The 21,749-nt window shown below is 38.9% G+C and overlaps 1 protein-coding gene across 7 annotated transcripts; it reads left to right on the top strand.

Annotated features, from left to right (window-relative positions):
* Nucleotides 1-3,832: 3,832 nt before the first annotated feature.
* LOC306853500 (CXXC-type zinc finger protein 5-like) lies at nt 3,833-19,884 on the top strand. Of its 7 annotated transcripts, none has more exons than XM_079390971.1 (3): nt 3,833-3,970; nt 8,730-9,756; nt 18,167-19,883. In XM_079390971.1, exons 2-3 carry the CDS (start codon nt 8,932-8,934, stop codon nt 18,209-18,211), a joined length of 870 nt encoding a protein of 289 aa, XP_079247097.1. In that variant the 5' UTR covers nt 3,833-3,970; nt 8,730-8,931; the 3' UTR covers nt 18,212-19,883. The 7 variants fall into 7 exon arrangements, with proteins under 7 accessions (XP_079247097.1, XP_079247096.1, XP_079247099.1 ...); XM_079390970.1 differs by lacking the exon at nt 3,833-3,970 and adding an exon at nt 5,009-5,145 and having other exon boundaries at nt 18,167-19,884; XM_079390973.1 differs by lacking the exon at nt 3,833-3,970 and adding an exon at nt 5,009-5,145 and having other exon boundaries at nt 18,170-19,883.
* Nucleotides 19,885-21,749: the final 1,865 nt, after the last annotated feature.

The raw sequence follows: 21,749 nt of genomic DNA, 5'->3' as shown, positions 1-21,749 counted from the left end.
TTTACGTTTGCGGCTAAATGTGTCTCTATGTGTATGGGCTTTTAGGCCCTGTCCCAAATGGCACACTTCATGTGCACTTTTGGTCTTGAGGACTTACAATGGCCGCTGCATGCGCATATCCGTTAAGTCCACAAGACAGTAGGGTGTCCCATTTGTCATTTTAGCTTTCGGATGGGTACTCGCGAGCGCCCGCTTTGCGGCTGCTATGCGCCCTCGATGTGCACTTCTGCTGAGCCCGTAAGCCTGTGAGCTATGCAGCCTTTTCTACCCAGCAGTCAAAGCACCATTACGTCACAAAAGTGCAGAATCTGCAGAATCTGAGAAGTGAGGGTTTAGGGTGCCATTTGGGACAGGGCCTTAGCCTGCAAAATCTGGCAAAAGTTTTGTTAATGTGACCAGGACTTAAAGGGATAGCTTACCCAAAACTGAAAATTCTGTCTTTGTTCATCTTCGGAACACAAATTAAGGGTTAGAGAGCTTTCTGACCCAAAAATGTAGTAAGAACATTGTTAAAGTAGTCCATGTGACATCTGTGGTTCACATGTAATTTACTGTAATTTTACAAAGCTATGAGAATACTTTTTGTGTGTAGAGAAAACAAAAATAACGACTTCATTCAACATGAGAGCACCATGATGCATGCGTGTGCATTCCTCTGCTCGTAAACAAGGTGCAGCGTACGTGTTCTACATCAGCAGGACTGAGAAAGAAGGTCCTACGGGTTTGTAATTAATGACAGAATTTTCATTTTTGGGTGAACTATCCCTTTAAGTGTGTAAGGGGATGTTCACACAGAATGTGATTTGTATTGCACTGTACTATTTTTTCATCTTTTTTTTTATGAAAGCATGCACTAGATGAATTTGTTTGGCTGTAGCACTTGTCTTGTGCAGTGTTTTGTGCATGATGCAACATTATAAAAATGTGATGCTAAAGTTAGGGGGTGTTCACAGAAAGCGTTTTTCCATTTCAGTGTTTTTCTATGAAAATATGTCAGAAGGATGTTTTTGACCACTGCATCTCGCGCATGACTAGGTGTTCTAAAAACTCAATTTTTGACTTTTCGACATTTAAAAAATCTCGAGACCTTTCTCTTCCATTCCACTTGCTGTATTGCATTTTTCAAAGTAAAAACACATTATAAGTGAATAGCCCATTAGAACTTAAAAAATTAGAGCTTAGAGCCCATTAGAGCTTAAAAAAAGTAAATATATCAATACATGATACACAAATGCGTTCTGTGTAATTTGCCCCTAGATACTAATATTAATGTATTTATGTGCACGCCAAGGAAAGTTTTTATTTTTTTTGCTACAAAATTCGGCACAGTGATCCTAAAGTACTGAAATGAGGTTGATATGGTGTTCTAAGTTGTTGATAGCATGTTGTGGGTGGTTGCTAGGTGGTCAAAACAGCTTTTAAGTCTTAAATTTTGACATAGGGCCGTATTACAGAAACATGTTACCATTATTAAGGATGGCAATCAGTGAGAGATGTTTTGGCCGAATTCAGGTGCCTATTTCAATGTAAATCTAAACAAATTTCACCATTTTATCATCTGCTAGGTGAAAATTGCATGTCTAATTGCTTAGAAAAATACCAGCATAACTCTCCTGAAATAAGAACACAATTTTGGCTACAATTCATCTCTGAAGCACAATTGGCACGGGACGAGTAAAGTCTCTAAACAAATCTCTAAAAAATAAATTGCTTGTGAAATAGAGACCAATAACAAGACTATTAACAGTCTGTAGGTTATTCCTTGTCTAATAAATCCTTCTGAAATAGTATGTGGATGGGGAGCCGTGGAGATATCAGTCATTGAAGAACAGGAAGCTCTGACAACATGGTGCCCAAAACCACAGGTAACTCACAGGAGTGAGAAACAGAAAGAGCAAAGAAATAGGGAAAGTATCTCATGGGGGAACGAGTCTATTGCATTTCTGCGTTCAAGAAGCAGGCTGACGGCATTCCTCAGCGTCTGAGAAAACCGGACGTTTGCTCCATCTCTTTCTCTTTTTTTCCCTCCTCCTCTCCCTCAGTCTCCATTCCGTCGTCTTTCAAGTGGGTTTTATCCCCTCCTGTGGAGCGGGTCATGTGTCTGGCTGCCAGAGAGAACCATGTGACGTTAATCCAACGTCCTCATCCACCCCCCCTCTTCCCACTCACCACCACACAATCCCCCCCCCCCCCCCCCCCCCCCCCCCCCCCCCAACTCAGAGAGGAGGGGGGCTGAGGTCTCAAAGTTATCTGGGAATTATGTGGCCACAAGGATAGGCAAGTGTTTGTTTATTTATTTGCACATTTTAATGATCTATCATGTGGCTTCATTTGGAGATGATCTGTTATCTGTCACATAGTAGGGACGTCTTGTCGTGCTCCAGTGATATATCAGCTCAATACTACAGGAACGTCCTCCAGGGTGAACTCAGGGTATGATGCAACTCAGGATCCAAAGGTCTGATCAATGAGCTCACAAACAAACCTGGCTCAAGTCAAGCATCCTGGAATAGTTCTCTGAATAGTCCACTTACACCCTGATTGGTACTAAATGCTAAAGAAAAACAATTATATTGATGTTTGTATTTATTTATAAAAATATTATTATAAAAACATTATAGTTTATCATTTTTTATTTGTATACAATCTATTATATATTTAAATATAAATATTGTTGCATAAATCTATTCATTTTTTCTTATATATTAATATATATATTTAATTATATAATGTTATATTTGTAAATGATAATAAATTATAATGTATTAATAATATTATATAAAACATGTTAGGTACTTTCAAGTGCCTTGTATATTTGATATGTGAATATGCTAATCATATACCGTGGTATAAATCAAATTACCAAAGTACCGTGTTTTTGGACACAACTAGGCTATGCTGTAATAACATGGTATTCATTGAAATACGTGCCATTCCTTACAAAAAGTACTGTGGCTGTACCGTGGTACAGTTGTGGTATGAGTTCCAAGAGTTGTATTATACTTCCAAGAATACAATGGTATTACCATGGTGAATGTCCACAAACATGGTAGTACCATGGTACTGTTTTGTAGGTGCTTTAAACGCTATTGTATTTTAATATAATAATCACATAGTAAGGTACATGATACCATGATTTAGGAAACTACATTGATATTTGTTAAAAGTATTAAAATGGTATACGGATATAACCATACATCTGAGCACAACCATGTATGTGTCCAAAAAATGTTAGTAGGATTACCATGGTACTTTTTAGTATATTTTTGTGATGTAAATACATAGGCTATATGGATATGGTAATCAGTGTATATTTGATAAGTCCCGTATCACGATATTTTTGGACAACCATGATGGTAGGCCTATTTCTGAATTGCCTTGAAGAGACATGTAGCCTAAATACCATGGTATATTAATCTGTTCATACAGTTTATACATACTACCATGGTATAAACACAGTCTTGTAGGTGAAAACTTAATCCCATACGCTTAGAATAGAGTTTAGCCTTTTGTGATTACAGATAGACCTAAATGGAAAAAAAAGAAGAAAAAAAACATGATGAGAAGTAAAGCCGTAAAGTAGTGTCACTTTACTAAACTTTCCCGTTAATGCAATTGTGGAGGACTGTAACACGCAGCCCCCTCAAACCCGCAGCCAGCAGCAGCGCCGGCGCTGATCGATACGCATTGATCGTCCCTGACGAGCTGCTCCACTTTCCAGCCAATGCACGCTCGCCCGTCTGCGACTGGGATGAAGCCCGAAACGGAGGAAAATTTCTGCCGCCCTGGCGGTGTCACTTCCCCACACTTCAGCTGGCCGCCTGCCAGACACACAGGACGCTCACAAGAGGTGGAGTGGACTCCAAGCGACGAGGAGGAGCGACTGGACTGACGGACAAATGGACCCACAGCACAACGGCTCCTCGGTCACAGAGAAAGTCATCAAACACTGAGAAACAGGACGACTGTGGTAACGAGTCCAGTCCATTTGATTTCTTCACAAAGATTAATGACTTTTTATATGCTGACTGTTAGAGAAACTGAAATGAATGCATTTTTAGGGGTAGTTTATGGGTAGCCTACTCGTATTAAATAGCCTACATTAATAAATTAAATAAATAATTAAGCAATTACTTATTCAAATAATTAATTTAAAATGATAATCAATTAGGCTAATATAAACAATATGGGTACTCCTATTAAATACATTAATAAGTTGCTTTGATATTCATTAATGATAAAAACAGTTAATAAAAAGTGAATATTAATATATGCCTAGGCTAAAAATAAAAGTAAAATAAACAATGATATACAACTAATACAATGCGTTGATTTTAAACGCATTTATAAAAATACATTTATAATATGAATAAAAGATCACTAAAAACGAATGTATGTTGATTTAATAATTAATGCATAAATTATTATAATTATTATTGATACGGAATAAATATTAATTTTATATCAAATATGCTACTAACAATAGCAAATTGTTTGTACACAAATAATAATAGCTAATTGTTGTAGCCTATGATTGCTGTATTATTGCTATTATTATTATTTTTTTTTTTCATGAACGTGCAATTATTATTTACAATTTGCATGTTATTTTCATTAACAGGGCAGCCAACAGGATTATATTTCAGATGAGTGAAAGGTTACTTGGGAGCCGTGTATTGCATATTAAAATATCAATCAGTCCCAAGTTCCTGGAAAGCGTGAAAATGCAAAAGTTCTGATATAATAAATCAGTCCCGAGCGCAGCCAACAGCCGTTAAGAATGGAGTCAACAATGGGCTGAGTGTCCAGCCCTCTCAAACTACACTTCATTCATTATTCCGCTCTCATATGCACAGAGAGACAGACAGCCTCACCGCAGAATGCCCTCGCGCTCATCCACACCTCTTTAAGGTTTATTTATTTTTTTCCCCGACGGAAAGTCCACTTCGGTTTTTGTATGAAGCTCCAAAAATCTATGAAATGTGTTTGCATGTTCTTCTCCGGGCGCGAGGATGTGGAGGTGGGATAGAGAGACGCGAGAGGCTGGAGGAGCGCACGCGCTCGCTCTCGGACAAAGTGCTTTCTGCGACTATCTGCCGGTGTTTGGGCTTTATTGAAGGAAACAGCGAGAAGAATTCAGTTTGGGTGAGCATTTGCTTTCGTTCGGCTCTTTTACCTTTTATTCTCTCTCTCTCTTTTATATAAATCTCCGCAGCGCGTGAGAGCACCGGACCGCTCGGACAGTCGGAACGCTCCCCTCGGCTCACGAGCGGCGCGAATGAAAAGACGCCTGTGTTTGCAAATACGCAGATAGATACCCTATGTTTATCACAGGGAGGGGAATGAGACTTTGTTGAGGACTGTTCAAAGTTACAATGACATCCAGCCAAGACGAATAAGTTGGCAGTGAAATAACAAGGAAATGTGCTTAACCAACGCGACGTGTTGGCGCATACCGCGCGCTGTCACCATAGACACATCGGTCGAGATGAGACAAAAGGGATTTTGTTTTACTTTCTAAATGATCGGCGTTACATCTGCTTGACAATTTGCCCATATGCATTAGATGCATTGGTGCAACTTTGTCACGCGTAACCAAATAGGCGCACAGAATAGTTGCATTTACTGGTAGCCTGTTTGTTTGTTGTTTTGCTGTACCGTGGTCACCGTAAACATACTATTGTGACATTTTCTGTTTTTATTGGTTGTCTGGATTAAAATATGAGGGATTTACCGATCGGGAATGTCTGAAATATTCAGAATTCCTCTTGGAGAGAAGTAAGTATGAATGCAAGTTATATGTGCTGTTTATTATTAATCCATTATGAGTTGCATGCAAACTTTTTGTGTGTGGTGCGTATTTGCATTCTAATTCTTTAAATAATCTAACCTGAATATTTGCAGTTAATCAAGGTCTGTGTTTGGGATTGATCTGGGAAGGGTTTAATTGAGGTGATTATTTGACAGAACATGTAGATCTTGATAAGCAGGTCATCTTGTTTAGCCACAGTTGGGCTATTTGTGCAGGTTTGGCTATTGTTCCCTGGTGATGTCCAGATCTCTCTGTCGCGCTATTGTCCCTCTGGCTTGCTGCAATACTGGACACAGCAATTTCCATGTGCATGTGAGCCTCCTATGTTTGACATGCATTTGACTTTAACCAGTTGCTGAATGGGCATTTTAACTGTTGCTAGGAACTTATTTATCTGTAAGCCGGGTCAATTATTTACTGAAACCCTCAGTAGATGCAGCTTTTGTCCTGGTTTACCTGCAGATGAGGGCTGCCTGTCTCCAGTAAGTTTTTATTCCCATCATGACTCCTTGATGTGGATGTGATGTAATCGTAATTGATATGGTCATGTGCTTTGCTAACGGATAGAGTGCTCTGTGAAAATGTTTTGGCAGGTAACTTACAGTAAAAGTATGCCTCATATTGTTTTAATCAGGTCAGATATATTATTTAATGACTAAATTAACCTTTAGACAATAGGATTCACCAATTAATTGATTTTTTATTTATTTTTTTAGATTAGTAAGAAATAGCCTAAAGGAATGACCAGGGCTAGTTATCACTATAAAGAGGTTTATTTTTGAATAGACACAAACTTTATAGTCTTTATTACAAAAAACAAAATAATAAAAAAAGGGGGGGGGGCTAAGTTTCCTATGTTGTTAGCTGATATTATCACGCTGACCTATTGTGACAGCATACTCCTGTAGTGGGGCATGTTGTCACAATGGAATCTGCCATTAAATAACAAAAGCCACATAGTAAAACAGTTATGAATCCAAAATTAATGAAACATCAAAATGGAAATGTACAATAGTATTAAACCATTGTTTAGACAACATGACTATAAGTTATACCATTTAAGACATGTGACAACTTACCCCAACTCATTTTTTATGAAAAATACTCATTTTGAACTAGATATTTGAAACCAACATTTAACACCTTATAGTCACTGAGACAACTAGCCCCACTCTCCCTTACATTTATTTATTCATTCATTCATTCATGCATACATGTTTGTATGAATGAATGGCCAGTTACCTCATCTTCATGGGCAGTCACTCACAACCTAAATTATTTTTTTCTGTAATTATTACCATTAGCATGATTTACTGAGCCTTGGCAGTTAATTGAAATGTTAAGTCGTTGACGAGCGAGTGTACGTGCGTCAGTGCGGCTGAGCTTGCACCTAGACATCCTGATTTCACTGTCGGCTCACCCCAGGGGCTTTGCGCTTGAGCTCACGATTCCGGTTTCGTGATAGAACAGACCGCCTGTGGACCCTGATAGACGTCTCTCACTGAAGGGGAATTGCTGTCACAAGGAACGGGCTTCTGCACGTAAAGGTTATGAAATATAACAATTTAACAGACTCAAACCGTCCAATTCAAAATCCACACAAAATCTTTCCTTTTTTTTGTCATGAGCTTCACAGTCAGTTTCAGTTCCTTGGAAGAACACCGAACAAAGTGTAATTGTCACTAAATCAGATATCTAGGACAGATATTATGTATGAAACATAAATGTTGGCTAAGGAATCAAAATGGGTCAGATGAGGCCACAGCGAGCAGTGGCATGATTATTATGGAAGAATTAGATTCGTTAAAATGTTTTTAGCAGTTAAGGATGAAGTGTGATGCTGTGCCGTGAGGAATCACGCAGATAATTCATTTTGCGGTTGATGGGTAAGGCCGATGTGACGGGTTCTCCATGCTCTTTAGGTTCGGATATACACTACTGATTAAAAGTTTGGAATAATTAATGGTAACACTTTTATTTTAAGGTGTCCTTGGTGTCCTTGTACTTACTATTATAATAACAATAAATTATGCATAATTGCATGTAAGTAACCCTAAATCAAACCCTAATCCTAACCCTAACCATATAGTAAGTACATATAGTTAATTAGTTAATTAATATTGCTCAGCACATAAATATATAAATAGTGTAACAAGCACACCTTAAAATAAAGTGTAACCTAATAAATTTTTTTTAAAGTAGTCTCATGCTCACCAAAGCTGAATTTATTTGGTCAAAAATACAGTAAAAACTTTAATGTTAAGCAATATTATTACAATTCATAAGAACTGTTTTCTATTTTAAAATGCAATTTATTCTGTGCTACCATTACTCCGGTCTTCAGTATCACACGATCCTTCAGAAATCTTTCTAATATGCTGATTTGATGATCAAGAAATATTTCTTATTATTATCAATGGTGAAAACAATTGCTGCTTAATATTTTTGTGGAACTGCAATACACTACCATTCAAAACTTTGCGGTAGATAAGATAAAAAAAATAAAATAACAAAAGATTTGTATTTCAAGTAAATTTTGTTCTTTTGAACATTTTATTCATCAAAGAATTCAGAAAAAAAGCAAGAAAATTGTTTTCAACATTTATTATAGTAAGACCCATTAATAATAATTTAGCAAAAATAATAATTGAGCATCTCAATCAGAATCATGTCTGTGACACTGAGAACTGAAATTTCAGCTTTGCATCACAGAAATAAATAACATTTTAAAATATTTTAAAACAGTTATTTTAAATTGTAACAATATATTTCATTGTTTTTACTGTTCTATTTTGATCAAATAAATGCAGCCTTGGTGAGCAGAAGAAAAATCTGAATTATTCCTCTCTGCATGTACCATACATTTATTCAAACCACTCTGGCTTTAACCTCTCTGTGCATTATCTTCCCTTTCCAGGATTCTCAGGCCTTAGTGAACGGATCCGTGAGATGTTCTTGAGGCTCAACTAGTGTGGACCGCCGCTCCAGTGGTCTGATTCTCCAGCTGTGCACGCATCAATCTCATCTTGGCTTTGGTCTTTGTAGGAACGTTGCAACTCTATCCCCTGTTCATCTTAAGCTCCCTCATCTCCCTCTCCCTCCCCCTCACGCCGCGGCCCATGTCTGCCAGCGGTGGGTCCATGGAGGGAAGTCGAGCCGTTGAGGATGAGGAGGCGCAGGACAGCTGCTGCGGGGACGAAGACTCATCCCCGGTGGTGGAACGGAGAAACCGCAGTGGCATCATCAGCGCTCCGCTCAGCAAAAGCCTGAAGCGCTCGAGAGCTCTCTCACAGTATATAGCGACCTGCTCGGCCGCCGCTGTGGCCAGTGTCGCTAACGCTAACAGACTCGCCCAGAGCTCAATGGTGGCGGCAGGCGTCAAAGCTCACACTACCGCCAGCCAGCACAGGTCACAAGTGGGGTACGCCAAACTGGACCGGGGCGCATTAGTGTCCGGCCTTCTGGACTCTCCTAGCGGCCTGCATCTCGCCCAGGCTGCCGAGCTCCTGCGACGGGCGGGGATGCTGCTTCCTGTCAGCGACCCGTCCAATGTCAGCCTGGGCGGGGACATGGAGACAGTCTCGGCTTCTGATTCATTGGGCAGTGTGATGGACTTCCCGTTGCTTGGCAACGGTGGAGTGGGTGGGAGTTTTCCGTATCACCCGGGGCTGTTTATAATGACGCCGGCGGGAGTGTTCCTTGCCGACGGGGCGCTCTCTCACATGACGGGCGCGTCGGAGCACCAGCAGACGCAGAGCGAGATTTCATCGGCCATCAGTGCCAACGGGAAGAAAAAGCGGAAGCGATGCGGCCTGTGTCCACCTTGCCGGCGCAGGATTAACTGCGAACAGTGCAGCAGCTGCCGCAACCGTAAAACCGGTCATCAGATCTGCAAGTTCCGCAAGTGCGAAGAGCTCAAAAAGAAACCTGCTGGCGGGCTGGAGGTAAGATGGTGAGCAATGCACAATAAATTCATAAATGTTTTCACTGAATGCTAGCCGGATGCAAGCTAGCATCATCTGCATGGGCACCACAGCATAATGCTTGTGCTAAATCAGTAGGCCACACTTCTGCGCTGTGATGCTCATGCAGGTGTTGCAAGTTTGTGTAATTTCTTGATTCTCTTCCCTCATCTCCTTATCGTTTAATCAACTGACAAAAGCAGCAAAAGTTGAAAATAAAAGTTGTGAAATACAAGCAGAGCAAATTTCTGTGTAAGTAATTTGTGGAATCAGTTATGTGTTATGATTTATTTGAGATCAGTGCAATCCATTGCATAATGGATTAATGGAAAATTATGGATTTTACTATGGATTTTTGAAACTATAGTTTAATGTGTTATTTTAGTGCAGTTAAATTAAAAAATAAATAACAGTATAAAACCATTAATACTGTAAAATCATGACCTCTGACACATGTAAAATCTGTAAGAAAGTATTTTCTACATTCTGAGCAATTTACACGACTGTTCCAACGTTTGAGTTTTTTTTTTAAGAAATTAAAACTTTATTTAGCATGAATGCATTAAACTGATCAAAAGTGATAGTAAAGACTCATTTTTGATAATTCACTTTCAAATAAATGCTGTTCTTTCCACAAGAATATTAAGCAGCACAATTGTGATCAACACTGATAATAAGAAATGTTTCTTGAGCAGCAATCAGCATATTAGAATGATTTCTGAAGGATCACATTGAAGACTAGAGTAATGATGCTGAAAATGTAACTTTGCATCACAGGAATGAATTACGTTTTAAAGTAAAAAACAAACAAAAAACAATAAAGAACAGTTGTTTTAAATTGTAATAATTTCTCAATATTGCTATTTTTACTGTATGTTTGTTTAAAAAAAATCAGACTTAGTAAGAATAAGAGACTTCATTTAAAAAAAAAAAAAAAAAACATTATGATCTCAAACTTTTTTGTCTCACTAAAAAAACTGGCGACCAAACAGGTCCATCTCACAACTTAATATCATGCAACTCCGTACATGACTCCCGAATCGAATTAGTTTGCCACAATGATATAATGGCTTTAATTTTTTCAGCATATATTGTGATTAATTTAGTTAATTAATCTGTGTATTTCGTAAATAATTTGATTAGAATATTTAATCGATTGACAAGCCCTAGTTTTTACAAACAGTCTACATAGAAATTAATGCTGCTTGTGTTTCATAAATGTTAGCATATGAACATTACTCATCCTGACAAATGGCAAGCTGAATGTAGTTTCCCCATCTCCAAGGCAGCATAACTTGAGATGTTTCTGCCTTGTTTACAGGCAGGTTCAGGTGTGGGAAAATGAGCTCTTAGTCTGTGCTGATGTAAGCTAATTAGGGTCTAACTTTGTGAGAATGGTGTGATGGTAAGATTGGTCTAGTTGGTTTCTTATTTTTTTCTTGCAAGGAAAATGTTAAGGCATCATGACGTTCCACAGGTAAGGTTCCCCTTCACTGTCTGCTATGATGAGATGATTCAGCTATCAGTTTCAGCTATCACATTTAATGAATCTGAATGAATGTGCTGAATATAAAATGTTGAAATAACACCATGTTCCAACCAGGCATAATGCACAAGTTTCCAGCATTAAGTGTTGCGCCTTTACTCAAAGTACTGAATGTGGGACTTTGGACAAATTAAATTTCACAGTGGGCAGGGCTTCACAACACATCAAGACAATAGAATATGGTGCTTTCAAGTCATGTCAGAAAGATTGTATTTACAAGCTCAACGAACATGAACTCCACCACAAAGTTGTAATTACAACTGGGAAACCGAGAACTGGGGGGTGTCAGTGAGTTTAAAAATCTTTTAATTTAATTTTTTTTATATATATATATTGTTTAGACATGTTAGTCCAAGACTAAGTAAAAACAAGACTCTTGAGATATATATATATATATATATACACACACACACACACACACACACACACACACACAATTTGAATACATTTGAATATAATTTTATATATAACAAAACAAACGAACAAACAAGCGAAAAAGTACATCACTGTCACTGTTACAAAGTGATTTGAATGCACTTGACATCGTAATTCCATATTTCCCAGGAGGACTTGAACACACCAAAACCATTTCTAAGGCTGACTTTGGAAATAGCATACTAGCATACCGCTCATATTTATTACATATGTTCTATTTCTATTCATTACATATCATGTATATGTTTGAAATGGAAAACTAGCATACTATTTACTGAAAAGTGCACTGAAAACTGTAGACATTATTCCACAATAAACAGTTCAATCAGTGGTAAGCTAAACAGTTGTCACATGACCTCATCACATTGCATATGACTGCTAATAAAATGGTAATTTTGACTATTGTAGGAAACTGTACCTAGTGTTTATAGTATACATAATATATACTAAATGGCCCCGCCCACAAGAGAAATCTCATTGGCTCAAAATTCTGCTCTGTATATCTGTATGATAAATATTAAATAGGTCCTGATATTGTTGCATGTGACCATATTTTTACTTAATGCTGGAGACTTGTTCTAAATATTTGACTCAGGGACAGTTAATGAAAATAATTTGTGAATGTACACATGGGGCCTTTCATACATGTTGTGTGACTGTTTGTTTTTTTTGACGCATGGCGGTTTTTATTTGCACATATGAGTTTGTTTTCATGCGTGTTCACATACATGCATGTGCATGTGTGCGTCTCTGTGTGCGTGTGGCAGCCTCATACGGTCCATCTGGCCTTTGCGTCTGTCATCTGGAGCACCAGGTGTCAATGTGTCCCAGAGCCCCTCTCTTTCTCGTCCTCCAGAGGCCCTGAACCGCCTGTGTGTGTCTGTTTGTGTGTACAGCGTTGCAGGAAGAGGCAAACACAGCCCCGGTGAAAGTCATTATGAACTGCGTGTGTGTGAGAGGGATTGTGGTTACGTGTGTACACTCCACTGACCAGCCCGGTTTCTTTGAGAATTACAGCAGTGAGGAGGTAAAGATTGAGGTGTTGGTGTGCGCCAGAGCTTAGAGGGCTCAGTTTGTGTGTGTTTGTGTTTGTGTCTCTATAAAGTCTAGGGCCCAAAATACACACATGCAAGCATGTTAATACAAAGTTTCTTGCTGTTTTCACACTTTGTATAATTCGTAATATATAATGTAAAACAAATATGTTGCCACAAGGGGCACTATAGAGCATTAGCATAAATCTATAGTGAGTTTTGGCTACCAGGTCAACTACTGTCATGGCAGGCAACAGTTTCAAGATAATCTCACTAAACTATGTAAAGTTAGTTAAACTGGACATATGTTTATGGATAGATAATTGTTAAGAAATCATTCACACAGAATATATATATATTTATTATTATTATTATTATTATTTTCCAAAAACATGGGAATCAGGGCAGTGAAATAAAAAAGATGCATTTTTAAAGCTACACTGTGTAATTTTTTGTTGTTCAGATTTAACAAAATTTAAATAATAAGTGAGCACATCTTAAAACTGTTTTTACCCTAAATCACTATGATAAGCCTATGTTAATTCATATTTTACAACACCTTCGAATCCCGAACCAAAATGAGTTTGCAAGCTGAAAGGCAAAGCGATAATATCCGTAATAAAACATGAATCAACATCACATTTGCTGTGCACTAGGTTCACAAAACAATGTTTTTGGTAACAGTGCCAGACTTTAAACCAGTTTCTACTTTGGTCTGTTTGCTTATATTTTCATATGGGCAATATTTTTTGCCTGCATATGAAAATATAGGCCTATATTTTTCTCAAACTGATAAGGCGATCGATCAGATCCATCAGATTCATCCGTGCAGAGCTGAAGCACAACTTGCATAATGACCAACACAATGTTCCTCTGTAAGTTAGTAGGTTTGTGCTTCAAAATTGCTGGAGGGCCAAAAGTAACATAGTGTAGCTTTAATTTCAGTGTCACATTTTAGAATGCTGTGTCATGCGCAAGCGCTTTGGGACAGTGCGCTTGTGATGTATTTGTACACTCATTTAGTGTATACCTTTTGCCTAAAACCCTGTTGACATGCTCAGTGATTATCCCTGCATGTTGCTAGTTCCTGTACTGCTTGGTCACTTGCTGGTGTTGAGTTCTTGTAGGTGTAACAGTAGCACTAGCAACATCAAGGTCATGGGTTCGATTCCCAGGGAATGCATGAACTGATATCATGTGTGCCTTGAATGCAATGTAAATCGTGTTGGATAAAAGCACCTGCCTAGTTTATAAATGTAAATGCAGTTACCCTAATAACACATATGAACATCACTACAATTAAGATGACATTACATGATGTCTTTGAATCAGTTTTTTTTTTGTTCTAAAAATTAATATTCTGGAGAAAGCAAACGCAAACAAATTGCATATACAGTTGGGCAAAAAAGTATTTAGTCAGCCACCAATTGTGCAAGTTCTCCCACTTAAAAAGATGAGAGAGGCCTGTAATTTTCATCATAGGTACACTTCAACTATGAGAGACAGAATGGGGGGAAAGAATCCAGGAAATCACATTGTAGGATTTTTAATTAATTAATTGGTAAATTCCTCGGTAAAATAAGTATTTGGTCACCTACAAACAAGCAAGATTTCTGGCTCTCACAGACCTGTAACTTCTTCTTTAAGAGGCTCCTCTGTCCTCCACTCGTTACCTGTATTAATGGCACCTGTTTGAACTCGTTATCAGTATAAAAGACACCTGTCCACAACCTCAAACAGTCACACTCCAAACTCCACTATGGCCAATACCAAAGAGCTGTCAAAGGACACCAGAAACAAAATTGTAGACCTGCAACAGGCTGGGAAGACTGAATCTGCAATAGGCAAGCAGCTTGGTGTGAAGAAATCAACTGTGGGAGCAATTATTGGAAAATGGAAGACATACAAGACCACTGATAATCTCCCTCGATCTCGGGCTCCACACAAGATCTCACCCCGTGGGGTCAAAATGATCACAAGAACGGTGAGCAAAAATCCAAGAACCACACGGGGGGGACCTAGTGAATGACCTGCAGAGATCTGGGACCAAAGTAACAAAGGCTACCATCAGTAACACACTACGCCGCCAGGGACTCAAATCCTGCAGTGTTAGAGAGCATTTGGATGATCCAGAAGAGGATTGGGAGAATGTCATATGGTCAGATGAAACCAAAATAGAACTTTTTGGTAAAAACTCAACTCGTCGTGTTTGGAGGAGAAAGAATGCTGAGTTGTATCCAAAGAACACCATACCTACTGTGAAGCATGGGGGTGGAAACATCATGCTTTGGGGCTGTTTTTCTGCAAAGGGACCAGGACGATTGATCCGTGTAAAGGAAAGAATGAATGGGGCCATGTATCGTGAGATTTTGAGTGAAAACCTCCTTCCATCAGCAAGGGCATTGAAGATGAAACGTGGCTGGGTCTTTCAGCATGACAATGATCCCAAACACACCGCCCGGGCAACGAAGGAGTGGCTTCGTAAGAAGCATTTCAAGGTCCTGGAGTGGCCTAGCCAGTCTCCAGATCTCAACCCCATAGAAAATCTTTGGAGGGAGTTGAAAGTCCTTGTTGCCCAGCGACAGCCTCAAAACATCATTGCTCTAAAGGAGATCTGCATGGAGGAATGGGCCAAAATACCAGCAACATTGTGTGAAAACCTTGTGAAGACTTACAGAAAACGTTTGACCTCTGTCATTGCCAACAAAGGGTATATAACAAAGTATTGAGATGAACTTTTGTTATTGACCAAATACTTATTTTCCACCATAATTTGCAAATAAATTCTTTAAAAATCAGACAATGTGGTAGAACTTGCACAATTGGTGGCTGACTAAATACTTTTTTGCCCAACTGTATTTCTGTGTGTGTGTGTTGTGTGCTTTTATTGACAGTGGGGTTGGTCTGGTTGAATAAGGCATAGAGGACTTATAGAGTTTAAAGAGCCGTTATTGACAGGTCACAGTCAGTGGTCTAGGGGTCTATTGATTTCTTGATGTGCGTTTGCGCGTGTATGTGTGTTTGGGATGGATAGATGTGTTTTCATATGTAGGGTCCTTTTATGAGTTTTGAGCCAGGTTAGGCGTGTTTTTTTTTGTTATTTTTTGTGCAAACCCTATTCGATTTCTGGCCATTGATCTTACCTTGCATGTCATTGCTTGCAACTTTTGTTGATGTCTGTGTACTGCATGATGAAATGTATGTGTGTGTGTTTGGGATGGATAGATGCGTTTTCATATTTAGGGTCCTTTTATGAGTTTTGAGCCAGGTTAGGCGTGTTTTTTTGTTTTGTTTTTTTTTGTGCAAACCCTATTCGATTTCTGGCCATTGATCTTACCTTGCATGTCATTGCTTGCAACTTTTGTTGATGTCTGTGTACTGCATGATGACATATCTCACTGCGTCCGTGTGGCAGCCAGTATCTGGGAAAGTCCCTGATATAGCTGGAAGCAGAAGGAGATTGAGTGGGTGGGGCCTCAGACATTGCCCGCCAGGCCCATCCCTTCCTCTTTTAGAGGAATCTCACTCTCACAGCCGGATGGCTAAAAGTATTTTAGGAACAGTGTGTGTGTCGGTGTCTGTGTGAGAGAGCCAAAAGACAGGCCGACACATAATATATCAACATATATCACTACCTGCTTACATTTACATTGAAAAACATTAAACAAATACTAGCAAGTCCTTAGCACTGCATAGCAACACCCTAGCAACCACCAATAACACCTTAGCATTGCAGCGATGAATTCTGCATTTTATCTACCGTATGTTCATTAAAGACAGACTTATAAATATTTCGACCATTTAAAAAAAACAAATTGGTCATTGGTCTAATATAATATTTTATATATTATAAGGTCTACTGACAAATGGCAACATTTAGTTGATCTCTTTAGAAAAAAACACCAAAAAAGTAGGTATTCATATAATAATAATAATAATAATAATAATAATAATAATAATTAGTTACTGTTGTCAAAAATCATAATAATTACAATAACAATGTAATTGCATAAACAAAGTAGTATTCCTAATAACAATTACAACAGTAATAATAAAAGCATAGTGTACATTCTGACTATTTTAATAATAATAATAATAATAATAATTATTATTATTATTATTATTTATAAATTATATATAATGTATATATTCAAAATACTTGTATTTTATTGCATAATAATTTTTGTCCTAAAATTTGAAATAAATACAATTGCATTAAAATAATAATAATAATAATAATTTATTATTATTATTGTTGTTGCTTTGTGTCGTTGTTGTTGTTATTATTATTATTATTTTTATTAAAATCTTATGATAAATACTGTTTTTATTTTGTATTACAGTGGTAATTTATTAATGTCAAAAATCTGAAATAAACAATAAATTTGACTGCAGAAATGGCAACAAAAAGCTATTATTATTATTATTATTATTTTAATATTCAGAATGCATATTGATATTTTATTTATATAGTATAATGATTTAGTTATTGTGTTAAAAAGTGGAAATAAAACAGAAATCAGATCTTATTATAGATTCAAATCAACTGTATCAGTCTCTGCCAGTTAAAAAAAAATGGTCTGTGTTTAATGTTTATGGTGCCCTTGATCCTCTATTCTTACTGTCATTCTTGAGTATTGGTGTGTGTTTATGTGTTTGTGTGTAATGTAGAGACTAAGGGATGATGGGTTAAAAAATAACCTTCGAAATTAATCTGGTGAGTGTTTGTGTGTGAGTGTGCGAGTGTGTGTCTGTCCATGCACTCACGCTCTGTCTGATTGGCCATGTGCATGGGCCGACAGCCCATCTGTGTTGGCTTGTCTATGGGGTCGATGAGGGAAAAGGGGGTCTGGATGCGTGTGTGCGTGCGTACAAATGCCAAAGCCCTGTCAGAGAGTAATGAGAGAGTGGGAGAGTGTGTTTGGGAAACAGAGAGAGAGACTAGGTCATGTAAGGTGAAATCATTGCCTGTGCATGTTACTTCATGATGAAGGGAACACTCCCCTCCCTCTTTTACTCCCTCGGTCTTTCGTTCTGGACGTCTTCCCAGGAAATGCTGCCGTTGTCTCCACTCTCCCAAAGTCCCACAGCCATAGACTACCCCTGCCCAGTCCCAAAGCAGGCTGGGAAAAAATCTGCCATTTGCACCACTGCGGTATTTCAGCCCTTTACGGTCTTAGCAAGTCTGGCTCTGCAGAAAGAGAGGGATTTGAGACTGAAAAGGGAAAAGGTCTGGAGATGAGGGTTGAGAGTCCAGTTTAATAAGACATTTCCCATTTTCTTACTGCTCCATTGTTGGTGTTTATGTCGAATTATCAATGACTCGCACTGTTTTCTTTTCCTTGTTTCCTGCCTCTGTCTTTCCTGTCTTTCCAAGAAGGTGATGCTGCCAACTGGAGCTCCTTTTCGATGGTTTCCGTAGGGCAGCTGGACCCTCCCCCCATGACTTCCATCCCATAATGAAGGACTCCCAATGGACGGCGACGCCACTCCCACTCAGAAAGCTGTGGCACTTGTAAACACTGGGTGCAAACAAACAAATAAAACAAATGAAGAGCGGAATGAAAGCACTATTTGAGAACGAACATGTCCTGAACCAAAAATAAACAGTGAATGGCGGAATGTCATTCCGTTTTTCTTTTTTCCAGTGTTCCATTTCGGAACCATCTGAGTTCTACTTTGGAATCTTGCCCTTTATTGGATGCTCTGGAACTATTTGCCGCCAAATGGAAAACGGACAATCATTTTTATTTGTGTGTTTAGTGGTTTTGTTTGTCCATGTGTGGAGAAATGCCGTAATTTCGTTTAGAGAATGTAATCCCAAGGCTCTGTTTTAAAGCTTGTGATAATTAAGGAGCACTATTGTAATTTAGCACAGGGGTTCTTACTGACTGCCTCAATGTTACGATTGCCTTTTTATGTTAAGATTTTTTTATTATTATTTTTTTTTTGGGGGGGGGGTTGTTTGTTTTTTGAATTGCCATTCAGTTTTCAAGTTGCTCAATATTTGACACAAAGATGACCATGAAAAACGCTCTAATGTAGCATCCCTTACTACAAACATGCCTGCAAAGTCCTTTTGGGTTTGACATTCTGTTTGTTTGTTTTAAATGCTGTAGGCCTGCTGGGATTGGAGGGAAGGCGAAGCTGATGGAACTACACTATGTAGACCAGCTATGCATAGGACCTGCCTCCTTTTTCTTGTAGCTTCATGGGATTAGTCAGATGGAAGACAGGGCCCTTAGCAGACCAGGACCTCCAAAATTCCGGAAATTATTGATGTGTAATGATAATATTTCTATGATTAGGATGTTTTATTGTTGAAATACCCCAAGACCTGATCTCCAGTACTCCTTTAAGTCCTTTTCACATGGTTTGCGTCATTGTACAAATGTTGTTCTATGATGCTTAAAGTTCAAACTATTTCAACTTAAACTCCATTTATCATTTGAGTTTTCATAATATAGACAAGGATTACCAGACAATACCCCAATTATGACACCTTGAGCTGTACGACACAACATCTGTCTAGAGCATTATGAGAAAAGTTTCATAAACTCTTGTTCAACCAATGATTTCCTTTCTGTTTTAAGCTCACAAACATGTTAGCACTTTCATTTTCATTGTGAATGGTTCTCTGATTTCCTTCTACCCAGCAACCATGTAAACTCACCCTTCAGTAAGATATTCGTAACGCGTTGCACATGAGCGTCAAAGCGCATTATGCTTTTGTTGAGACACGCACTGGCGCTATTCATGTGAAAGGGGCTTAAGGGCATCCATGTAACATGGACACCAAGATGGATAAGTGACTTTTTTAGCTGTAATTGTTATTTTGTATTGTTTTTTTTCCTTCTTCTTCATGCGTGAATCCTACTGAACAGGTTCGCCCCAATACTGGTCTAGATTGAGTGAAATGCACAATACCAAAATTATTTCAAGTCAAAATCCAACAGCACGCTGTTTCCGTGCTGTATGGGGCCAAAATGATCAGTCTGCGTAAAGGAATGCATGTATATGTGTCCAAAGCCAACCATTCTGAGGTCTTGGCAGTCCTCAATTTAATAAACCGAGGTGCAAACCAAACATTTCTCGAAATATGTCAATTCTATAGCATGTTTGCATGGTGATGGCCACTTGTAATGATGCTCTTTGAAACATACTTATTTTATATTTTGGTTTCATTTTGGGTTTGTGTTCACAAAGAAAGTCATGGACGGAGGAAGTCATGTGAGGAGAAATCAATGAGCACTCATAATTTTCCTCTGACTGAACCTTGCGCGAGTGTGAGAGTGAGTGAGTGTGTGTTTGTGTTGTGGGTGGGTTAAACCAGTGAACTGAGCGTGATATTTTTGTCCGTGGTGTAGGAGTGAATGAGAGTGTGAAAGCTTTTTTTTTCTTTCTGCAGGCCGCATCTGTCTGTCTCACTCCTCGTGGCCATCAATCCGATGAGAGATGAGAGCGAGCGAGCGAGCCAGAGGGCCGCATGGGGAGAGAGCAAACGCAGTGTGTGGGGGTTGTGTAGAGAGGGGGCCGAGCGTGTTTTGTTCTCCACCAGGTGCACGGCCATCAGAAACGATTTGAACGCCACCTTGCCCCACATGCAACGTCGAATCTGTATATCCGAGCAAATCAGATTCGTTAGCATGCAATTTAGGGTGCGTGTGCACGTCTGAAATGATGGCCTACGATCACAGAGCGGCTGAGGGACGCTGCAAAGGCTCCTTCAGTCTTATCAACATCACCCAGACCCTTCTGTGCTCACGTCTGCAGTTCTGTCCAAAACACACACACACACACCCACACAGACACACACATTTGCAGCTAGGGCGCCTGCTCTGGCCTCTCACTCAAGCAACGGGGCGCGCGTAGAGAGAGAGAGCGCTGTAACCAGGGCGATGGTTGATAAGATATTCGCTCCCCCACGGTTCATTCGTTCCAGGGGAACAGGAGCACGGCGCTACTATGGTAACGGCAGAGCGAGATGTTGCGCTATAATTGGTGCAGTGCTGAGAGCAGCATAGCGGCACTTCCAGGTGCGCGTGTCAGCGCGCAGGAGCCAAGATATTACACTCCCGCTGGGAGACGGCGGAAAAGCACAACGTGTCCGGTTCTCATCTCCTCTATCCTCCTCCTCCTACTCCCCTATATTGCTCATGTCCTCTTTATTTTAGTCACAAAATAATCGCAGCTGGTTTGTGATTAATTAAACTGTGTACATAATTTTACCCCCTAACCAAGTTATTGAGGACGGTCTTTTAACGTAGCTTAATGGGGAATAGCGTACCATTTTTAAATTCTCTCTTTTTTTTTTTTTTTAAATCATATCTGTGAGTACAATTTTATTTTTCTTTTAAATAGGCATATTCATTTTAAACTTTTAAATTACTTAAATAGTTATTTTTATCCTAAGCCTCTTTTACGGTTAACTTTAGAGCACAATTAAACTGTAGGCTAGTGTATTTAAAAATTCTTCTACTTCTTTTTTTTTTTCTCTAAATTGTTATACATCTGGACATTAATGTGACCCTTTGCAAAAACCCACCCCACTTCGTTACTGTTGCTATGTCCGACAAGCCATGCTGCTCTGACACTAGACACTTCTCATGCAGTGAAAAATACATCATGGAGCAAAGAGGAAACTGACAACGTGTCGACAGACAAGGCAGAGCAGGTTACTTTAGGTATGAAACAGAGTCTCAAATCATGTCATTTTTTTTTGTCATGGTAATTTTTTTTAAATAAATTGAAACGATAAATACAGCTTTGTGGCTCTTTAACGTGTCGTGACAGATCACTGTAGTGCCTCGGTTCAAGCGGCATGTGAACCACTTTACTAGTTATAACATGAAATTATCTTGAATGAACATAAGAAGGTATACCTATAGTTTCAACTGCAAAAAGATTCAATGCACTCAATTTTTCAAATTTAGGTCCACCTATGTTAATCTACTCTCCTG

This window comes from Barbus barbus, assembly GCF_936440315.1.
Source record: "Barbus barbus genome assembly, chromosome: 33".
Taxonomy (NCBI): domain Eukaryota; kingdom Metazoa; phylum Chordata; class Actinopteri; order Cypriniformes; family Cyprinidae; genus Barbus; species Barbus barbus.
The sequence above is the reverse complement of the archived record's forward strand: the minus strand, read 5'-3'. Positions and strand labels throughout refer to the sequence as shown.

Coding starts and splice junctions, on each gene's coding strand:
- LOC306853500 (XM_079390970.1), top strand. CDS start 8,932: ATGTCTGCCAGCGGTGGGTCCATGGAGGGAAGTCGAGCCGTTGAGGAT. Junction 9,757..18,166: donor AACCTGCTGGCGGGCTGGAG/GTAAGATGGTGA, acceptor TGTCTTTCCAAG/AAGGTGATGCTGCCAACTGG.